The 10861-nt window shown below is 29.9% G+C and overlaps 1 protein-coding gene across 1 annotated transcript; it reads left to right on the top strand.

The window, feature by feature from the left end:
- Positions 1-6477: 6477 nt before the first annotated feature.
- On the top strand, positions 6478-7966 carry LOC135959994 (ATPase ASNA1 homolog). The gene is made up of 6 exons (XM_065511164.1): positions 6478-6692; positions 6760-6877; positions 6938-7119; positions 7193-7448; positions 7507-7683; positions 7738-7966. Exons 1-6 carry the CDS (start codon positions 6580-6582, stop codon positions 7882-7884), a joined length of 993 nt encoding a protein of 330 aa, XP_065367236.1. The 5' UTR covers positions 6478-6579; the 3' UTR covers positions 7885-7966.
- The last annotated feature ends 2895 nt before the right edge of the window (positions 7967-10861 follow it).

A 10861-nucleotide genomic window follows, 5' to 3' on the forward strand; every position in this document is an offset into this window, starting at 1 on the left:
CAGTAGTATGATTTTAAATATTACTGATCTGTGTACTATTTTGATTCAATATATGGAACCTATGACCTATTATGGACCTAAGTATTTGAGTGCTATTTTTGTACAATTTCATATAAACAACGCCATTAACAAGAGTGGACCTTATATGGGAGCTATGACGAATTATGGACCAATATTTAAAAAATCTTGTAGTACGATTCTTGGATACAAATTACTGATCGGTGTAAAATTTTGGTTCAGAACAGATTATTTTGGATATTTATTATTGTGTTTTCCGGAAGTGGTTCTTATATGGAGGCTATGACCAATTATGGGCCTATCATCGTAACATTTGGTACATCGATTTTTGTATACATATACTGAACAAATTTGTTTCGAATTTCAACCTGATAACTATATTTGTTAGACATTTATGAGGAGTTTAGTGATTTTCGGGAGTGGACCTTATATGGGAGCTATGGTTAAATATGGACCGATATTCACAGTAGTATGATTGCTGGATACAAATTACTGATCTGTGCGTAATTTAATTTTGATATCGATTTGTTTTAAATATTTATTAAGGTTAATATCTTTTTCGGAAATGGGCCTTATAAGGGAGCTATGACCAGTTGTCGCCCAATCTGCGTAAAATTTGGTACAGTAATTTCTGTGTATATACTTATTATTTGTGTCGAATTTAAGTATGATAAAGCTATTTATAAGATATTTATGAGTACTTAACTGATTTTCAGAAGTGGACCTTATATGGGAGCTATGGTCAAATATTGACCGATATTCACAAAATCCTGTAGAATGATTTCTAAATATAAATTAGAGATTTGTATAAAATTTTGTTTTGATATAGATATTTTTCAGATATTTATGTAGGTTAATATGTTTTTCGGAAGTGGTCCTTATATGGGAGCTATAACCAATTATTGGCCGATCTTCATAGAATTTGGTACAGCATTTTTGGTATATATGGCGACTATTAATGACGAATTTGAACTTAATAGCTATATTTATAAGACATTTATGCTTATCTAAGTGATTTTCGGAAGTGAACTTTATATGGGGGCTATGGTCCGATCCACAAAAAATTTGGTGTTGTGATTTTTTTAAGCACGACACTTATTTTTCCTGAATTTTGTGTGGATACTGCAATTTGGTAGGCATTTACAGACCAAAGAACCATATTTCGGGACGAAATTTGTATGGGGGCTAGGAGAAATCATGGACCGATTCCTATAATTTTTACCAGAGTTAGTCCTTTTAATATAAAAATAACGTGTGTAAAATTTTATGGTATTATCTGCAATATATTTGCACATATAACAAAAACAATTTTAAAATTATCATGTTTTTTTTAGGTTGTCTCACATTTTGGTTCATAACTCTGGTTTCACTGAACCGATTTTGCTGATTTTCAATACCAAACTGCTTAGGAGAACAATAAACATTTTTCTTGCAAGTTTACCAATTTTGTTTGTTTATTTTGGACGTGAGCGTGTTTTACACAGACATACAGACAGACAGACATAGCTCAATCGACTTAGAATTTCATAAGGATCAATAATCTCAGATGAATATTTCTCAATGTTACACACGGAATGACAAACTTATATATACCTTCATTCACCACATATGGTGCTGGAGGGTATAATAAAAAAGTAGTTTTTTCGACATTTTTTTTCGAAAAAAGTACTTACATTAATTTTAAATTATACAGAAAATAAGAAAAAGATAAATAGTGTATTTATATTTTTCTGAAAGACAACATTTTGTGAAATATTATAAATGCAAAATAATATCAAAATTCGTATTATTACGTGGTCCAGAGCCTTCCGAAGTAGACATATTTTTTATATAAATTTCAACTTTAGACAACATTTTCTCAAATCGCATGCCTGTTTTATATGTCCCAATATGATCTTCAATATTGTGCAAAGGGATTTCATAGCCCCGAGCTTGGTGCCTTCAATAAATCAAAAAATTTTGGGATTTTTGGAAAGTTGTTTGAGAATTGTGGGATTGTCATTAACAATTCACAAATATCTTTTTCACTTTTGGATTTGGATCGAAAATTTCTATATAAGTGTAAAATTTCATTAAAAACGATTCATAAACAAAACTTTTATTGCATTTTAAAAATTAAAATTTTCCAAAAAAATCAGCTATAATATTTTATTCCCATATTTTTGAAAAAAGTCTTCTATAATTTTTTTAATTCTTAAAAATTTTGTACATTTTTGAAAAGAGGACATAATTTCCTACACGTTGATATATAATATGTATATCTTTTATTTTCCCGTAGCATAACTAATGGCTTTCAAATACATAGCTCGCAGTAATTAGCTTTATCTTGTAGTTTTCTACAAGATAATTATCTTTAAAGTGCAAGATTTCTACAAAACGGCAAGATTCTATAAATTTTCAGTTTGTTGTTATTTGAAATCCATTAATTAGACTACGGGAAAAGAAAAGATAGCAAAAAACCAGACCAAGGTAGGTAAATAAAATAAAATTTTACTTTTCAAATGCGAATAACTCGTAAACTATAAGAGATAATATATGGCTAAAGCAATGTTTTTTGTAGATCTTGTCTAGTAGATTCCATATATATAAATATCTTTCAAATCGGATCGCAAACAAAAATTTGGCAAAATTTTTAATTTTTGATATACCCGAGGTGCCCCACTTTGGGGCATTGTGGCTCGACCCCCCCTTGGTGTTATAAGCCCAAATTCAAAACTAAAACTTATCAACACCTCCTCTATAGCCACGGGGAATTTTATTAAAATCGGGCAATTCGTTTAGAAGTTACAGATTTATTTCCACTTTTTTTCAGATCCCCCACTGTGCACAGAGGGCCTCATACATTTTTTTGCAAAAATTATATGGAGTGGTCGTAGAGCACTGAAATTTGGCAGAATTATATGGACCATACTAATAAAAAAATAAAATTTTATCAAAATCGACCACGCCCAACGCCCACTGTCCATACAATCCAAATAGATTTTTTAGCATAAAATTTTTTTATCCAAGTAAAAGTCTAGAAATTTGGTACATTTATTTTCTGAAACAAAAGAAGAACGTATGCTAAGTTTTATTAAAATTGGCCATGCCCACCGCATACCGCCCATGCAATCCAAATGCAAAACATTTTTGTGCAAAAATTATAAGGAGTGGTCGTAGGGCATTGAAATTTGGCACCGAGAATTATATGGACTTAATTAAGAAAAAAATTAAATTTTATCAAAATCAACCATACCCAACGCCCACTGCCCATACAATCTAAATTGATTTTTACGCATAAAATTGTTTATATCCAAGCAAAAGTCTAGAAATTTGGTACGTACATTTATTGAAACAAAAAAAGGAACGCATGCCGAGTTTCAATAAAATCGGTCACGCACAACGCCCACGAAACCCATACATAGATAAGAATTTTTTGGATATTTCGTTTATTATTCGATAAAATCTGTTAAGTTTTAGTCCTGTTCCGAAAACTTCCGAAAACTATTTTTTTTTTTAAATCGAAACAAGACAATCCCTTGGAAAATCAAAAATAAAATAATTTTTAGAGACTTATAAATATGGCCATATCTTCTTAACGGTTTATGAAATCCCGATAATTATTTTTTTTGTATTTATGGAGAAATGCTATATTTTTCAAATATGTTAAAGGTGAATGGTATTATTAGGAAAATTACACATATATAAACCACTGAATTGCGTGAAAATATAAGTAAATTTTTGCTTAACACCCTTGCATGGACTTTACTTCATTTAAAAAAAAAAATTCTTAAAACTATCAGTACATTTCATCTTTAAACATTTCTCTACAAAACTGCATCATTTGATTTTTGAAATTAAGTGTTTGAAAAATTGACTTTTTGACACCATAATCCCTCTGTGCTGTGTGTCGGTTAACCGAAAATTGGCCTTTTTTAGAAAACCGGTTTTTCGGTTAACCGACATCGAAAAAACCGGTTAACCGTCATATATGTGTAGAAAACATAAAATGTCCTATAAAGTATACACAGCTTTAATATTTGTAGTTTTTAGTAGTCATGAATGGTTAATATTAAATAACTATAAATATACAAAAGTGCTAAGTCCATTTTATTTTGTAAAAATTTCAAAATTATTATCTCAGTCAAATGGAATTGAGTATAAAAATGTTACTAAATATATAATACTTGTTTTAATTATTGGTTTATTCATTAAATTTCAACCAAAATATGTAAATCAATTTTTTTGATTAAATATTTCTGATATGAAACAGAAAATGTTACTAGTCCCAAATTTTTCATTATAAATCATACCAAATAATTAATAAAACTCCATTATCAGATTTCAAAAATATTTCAAATCATGAATTTTAGAACGTTTTTTGTCTCTCCTGTAAATGAATAATAAAATAAAACTTTAAGAACAAAACACACTAATAAGTCAAATTTATTATAATAAAAAATGTACGTCAAATTCAATTTAACGATTGGTAAAATCATCACTAAGTTTATAATGAATCATTATTAAGATTCAGCTTAACTTCTAGAATTATGCGGAATTTAATTTTCAATAGTTTCATTATGTGCAATTTATTCTGAAAAAGTTTTTAAGTAAACTCGTCGTCTTCTACTATTTAGAATCATTGAAATTCTTAAAAATATAGGTTTGTATTGTAAATCAGCAGTTTAGGTTTCAAATCGGATCAATAATGTTTATACAATGAATATAAAAAATGCACAAAAAGAGATTAATTAATTTTAGTCCCAAATTTTAAAAACTGGTTAACCGAAAATCAACATTTTAAATTAACCGGTTCGAAAAAAACCGAGATTTCGAAGAAAAACCGATTTTTCAGTTAACCGGTTTATAAACACTACTTTTAGTACATCCTCATAACCAGGGCAACCAAAAATATACAATATCATTTTTGCTGTGCGTCGTATAAACATATGAGTTAGTTATTTATCCGTTTCAGACAATTTTAAGAATTTTGGCATCGATTTGTTAGTGCATATTTTGCCCTTTACTGCATATTTTAGCATATTTTGCGTTTTATAGCATATTTTTGCATATTTAACTCATAACTGCATATTTTTGTTGGATATTTTCTTTTATTTTTCATTATTTTATTTTACTTATATAATTTTATTGTTTGTATTGTAATTTTTCATTTCTATATTTTACTATGTATTTTGTTAAGGTCCAATTGATAATGGCCTAAGTTACTTAAATAAAAAATAGAGTACCCATAATCGCTTATATTCATAGAGTTTTCGTTGATTTAAGGGAGCTTAGTTTCCATATATTTCAATTAAAAATATACACACAAATATTAAAATTTATCAAATAGTAAAAATACGTAAAAAATTAAAAGAAAGTTCCAAAATTGTATGTTATTATGGGCAACTACTTCAAAAATTGTTGGATACATTTAAAAAAAGGAATTTTAGTCAGCTTGAGATTGAGACAGTTATGTTTGGGCATTAATAGTTTACCACTAATGTATAATTAAACAAGTATTCAACAGACGTTCAGAATATTAAGATCTATCGAAAATCTCGCGTTCAAAACCCTTTGATATATTTACACAACTTGTAAAAAAATTGATTAATAAATCGTTAAAAAAGAATATACGTGGATATCGATACAATGGATGAGAAAGGAAGAAACAGTGATAAAACTTGAACAAAAAGTTTTTACCAAAAAATTACACGCTATTCACAGAGTTTTTGAAACCTTATTCTAATGATAAAAAAGCTTTTAAAGCTTTATATAGAATAGAAACATTTGGAGAAACTTATTGGGTACATCCTCAGTAGGGGTCCTATAAACATTGGGACACATGGATTGAGAATATAAAATATTATGCCACTAATTACTAAAAAAAAGTTTGAAGTATTAAGCATTTTAAACGATGAGACAAATCAATTGATTATGATTGTCTGAGAAACTCGGAAATCTAAAACAAAGATTTAGTTAAAAAATGTTAAAACTTAAGTAAACACATAGTAATTTATTGCTAAATATAATAAAATGAATTGAATCTAACTTTTTTCATGTAGTGCCAAATTCCCTAAAATCGATATTTAATCCTATAATAACCTATTTTAATTTATGAGTTCAATATTTTATTTACTTCATATATATTTTTTTAATGAAATTTTGAAATCAAACAATAACCAATTACATTTAAGTGCATATTTTTTATATTTTAAGAGCATATTTTTCGTTTTTAAGTGCATATTTTATGCGCATAAAACACTTTTTTTAGAGCATATTTTTGGTTGCCCTGCTCATAACATTATAACTAATTATTTTATAAAGGTTTCAGTAAAGAGTAATATAATAATTCGTATTACTGGACGTCCACTGTTCTAAACTGAACTATGGTGATACCAAATCAGCAGAATGTCAAATGTTCAGTTTATGAGTTGCCAACTATTTTTAGATGACATGGCATCTCTGCTAAAATCGTGATTGATTGCAGAACACTATTGTGAATTGGAAATAGAAATTTCTATTTTTCACGAATTTCGCATATTTTAATTAATTTTTTGTTGTTGATCATAATACCAGAGAAAAATGGGAGACGAATATGAGCCAATGGAAGCCAGTTTAAAAAATGTCATTGATCAGGCATCGTTAAAATGGATTTTTGTCGGTGGCAAAGGAGGTGTTGGTAAAACAACATGCAGGTAACTATATAGAAACACTTGTTTTTCTGATATTAGTTCAAGATGTGATTCATTTTTATCGCAACAGTTGCAGCTTAGCTGTACAAATGGCAAAAGTACGGGAGTCCGTATTGATTATATCCACTGACCCGGCTCATAATATATCAGATGCATTTAACCAGAAGTTCACAAAAGTTCCAACTAAGGTAAAGTAACTTGATAATGTGTAACAAAGTATTCTTTAACTAATATAAAATTCTTTATAGGTTAGTGGTTTTACAAATTTGTTCGCCATGGAAATTGATCCCAATGCGGGACTTAACGAACTTCCGGATGAATACTTCGAAGGTGATAATGAAGCATTACGACTAAGTAAAGGAGTTTTACATGAAGTTGTTGGCGCTTTGCCGGGCATTGATGAAGCCATGAGCTATGCTGAAGTTATGAAGTAATATTTTGTCTTAATGCTTTTAAATTTGGAAATATAAGTTATTTTCTGTTTAACGAATTTCTTTTCATAGGCTTGTAAAAGCAATGAATTTTTCCGTTGTGATTTTTGATACAGCACCTACAGGGCATACACTGCGTCTATTATCATTCCCTCAAGTTGTGGAAAAAGGTCTTGGGAAACTGTTACGTCTAAAATTGAAAATTTCTCCATTTATTACACAGTTTGGAAGTCTTCTTGGTATGCCTGTTAATGCAGACTCATTGACTCAAAAACTCGATGAAATGTTAAAAATTATTCGACAAGTAAACGAGCAGTTTCGCGATCCTGTAAGTTACCAGTTTTTATTTACTGCCAGCATCAATTATTCTCCAATTCTAATTTCAGGATCAAACCACATTTGTTTGTGTATGTATAGCAGAGTTTTTGTCATTGTATGAGACCGAACGTTTGGTACAAGAATTGACAAAGTGTGGCATTGATACTCACAATATTATTGTAAATCAGTTGTTATTTATGAAGCAAGATCAACAGCCTTGCGGCATGTGCGCTTCCCGGTATAAGGTAAAGGTTATTCATATATATTTTTTGAAAAAGTTTCTTATAATATTCTTTTAGATCCAAGAAAAATATTTGGACCAAATTGCTGACCTATACGAAGATTTTCATGTAATAAAACTTCCGTTGCTGGAGAAAGAAGTACGTGGAGCGGATAATATAACAAAGTTTTCAGAAAATTTAATAAAACCCTACAACTGTAATTAGAAAAACAGTATAATTTTGATTTCTGTGATTCATACCCATAAATATAAATACATCAATGGTTTGGCTCTATAATTTGTAATAACATGACCTTTTTCTTTAGTTTTTTTCTAATCCCTAAAAATGTGGTTGAAATACATACATCTTCAATCGCACTATTTAAACTAATATACACAACTGATTGTTTATTATGCGCTAGATATACATACATACATAGGCATATACAAGTCAAACATTTCTTTGGGAATGGTTTCAATTCCGTCGATATAATTATAATAATTTTTGGTTTAGCTTTTTCAGCCGCTTGATTTTGTTAATACTGAAAAAGCAAAGTTCGGAATAGATTGACAAATGGGATAAGATTTAGTTAAAAAATTATTTGACAACAAAACCAACATTGTTCTCACCATAGAGAAATATGCGGAAAGTCGAAAAAAACTCAACGAAAAAATTTACTTTTACTAATGCATTCTAAATTTTATCAGTTGAGTTAGGTCTTTGACAAAAGAGTTTCCGACTTGGTGTATTTATCTATGGTTCTCACCACTTAGGTTATTGACAACTGAGTTAAGTCTATGACAGAAGAGTTTTCACTCTGTTTCTTATTCCTTCATATATTCATGCCATACATTTTAAAAATATATACACTATGGTGCAAAAGTGCGTCAATGTTTATAAATATATTAGGAAATTATCAGTAGATTCCCGGAGCATTTTAGAAATTTAAAAATGTTTTTGTTGTTGTAACAGTTCGACTGTGACCGATTGTTCTTTCCTGAAATTATAAGAGTAAATATTTTTAATTATTTGTGTTGATGTCAGTAGGTGGTAGTGGGAGCTGGAGAAACTGCGCCACCTCAGTTGGTCTTAACCACAGGTCTATGGGATGCCAACAGGAACTGTCTAGTCAACAACACATTATGTTGTCTGACCGACAGTAACCTGGTCTCCTCATGTAGATGATCCACATTCGTCATCTAACCGGTTGCGATCCGGAGAACATTATTTAGGACCGTTTGTAAACCTCGCCATTGGGTGTCGCTGAGGATTGAGGTCCATACTGGGGCAGCGTAGTTGAGAAGAGAGCGACCAATTGCAAAAACAGCTGTACAAACCAAAAATGTTTTTAGTTTCATCTTATGAAGATTCAACTATTGTATTTTGCTATCTTTGGACTTGTCTAAGGATTTTGATAGAGATAATCATTCATAGTTGTTGTGGTTTTTCTCGATCAGCATGTACATTTATATATTACTATTTGTCTGGTAGAATGCAATATGTTTTTTGTAGTGGTCGTGCTTCTGGAATACTTCCGGTTCACAGTGGGGTACTTCAGGGATCTGTGCTTGGGCATCTACTTTTTATAATGTTTATGCATGACCTTTTTGATACTATATCGAGTAATGTATGTCTTCCATTTTCTTCTGCAGATGATGTACAGTTGCTGTTTAAAGGCACAGTAGAATTTCCTAATGTCTAGCAGATTGATTATACCGTTGGATTGTTGCATAACTGGGTTTCTATTAATGACCTCTCTGTTAATACTGATAAGACTAAGGCAATGTTATTTGTTGATTACAGTTGTGGTAAGTTTTCAGTAACTCTGGACGGTGATTTGATTGAGCTTGTTAACAAGTTTAAGTGCCTGGGTGAAATTTTGGACACTATGGCAAAATATGTTTCATAACACATTAAGAAAAGGTTGTTCATGGGTTTATTATGCCAGTATTTTTATATGACTTAGATGTGTATTGCGGAACCTTTGGATACATCCTGGAGAAGTTACGATTGGTTTTTAATAGAGTTATAAGGTATCTGTACTCTCTTAGATTATGCCAACATGTTTCATCTTATGTCGTGAAATTTCTGGGATTTCCTTTTTTGGAATTTATAAAATTTAGAAATCTGGTGAACTTTTATAAGTGATATAAGTTGCAAACGCCAGGATATGTAGTTGATTTATTTGAATTTTGTAGATCTACTAGAAATAGGCAATTAAAAAAACCAACACTGACTATGTTGGAGCGATCATTTTGTGTTAGAGTGGCACGAGCTTACAATAGTTTGCCAAACTCCTTGAAATCGTTTGATGTTTCTGCTGCTACGTATAAGAATAAGCTATTTGAAAAATTTTCCCGAAATAATATTTTATAAGTGGCAGTATAATACTATAAAATTTTTGGTATTGGGAAATTATTGCGTACATGTGTGGCTTGGCATGGAATGAATGTTGCATAAACAAGTTATGTATGGTTATTATACCCTTCACCTTCGTGAGAATGGTATATATAAGTTTGTAATTTCTACAATTTTCATTTCCGACCCTATAAAGTATATATATTCTGGATCCTTATAAATAGCGGAGTCGATTAAGCCATGTCCGTCTGTCTGTTGAAATCAATTTTCTGAAGACCCCAGATATCTTCGGGATCCAAATCTTTAATAATTCTGTCAGACATGCTTTCGAGAAGTTTGCTATTTAAAATCAGCAAAATCGGTCCATAAATAACGGAGATATGAGCAAAAAACCGGGACAACCTCGATTTTTTACCTATTTTTGATCTATATCTGGATTACTAAGTCATTAATATAGACAATATGGATATCTAATGATAGATATTTCAAAGTCCATTGCAACGATGTAGATAAAGCAAAAGTAAGTTGGACCTACAATGGGTCAAAATCGAGAAAAATATTTTTTAACCCGAATTTTTTTTTCATCAAAAATTTTTTTTGTCATACATTTTTTTCCTAAAAAAAAAAAATTTTAAAACAAAAAAATTAAAAAAAAAAATTTTAAAAAAATTTGGAAAAAACTTTTTTTAAAAAAAAATTCAAAAATAATTTTTGTTTACCTAAAAATATTTAAAAAAATTTATTTTAAAGTATAATTTGGTGAAGGGTATATAAGATTCGGCACAGCGGAATATAGCTCTCTTACTTGTTTTTGATTAATGTTTCTTTTAGCTGTAAAATTAAG

The sequence above is a fragment of the Calliphora vicina genome, chromosome 5, assembly GCF_958450345.1.
Source record: "Calliphora vicina chromosome 5, idCalVici1.1, whole genome shotgun sequence".
Classification (NCBI taxonomy): domain Eukaryota; kingdom Metazoa; phylum Arthropoda; class Insecta; order Diptera; family Calliphoridae; genus Calliphora; species Calliphora vicina.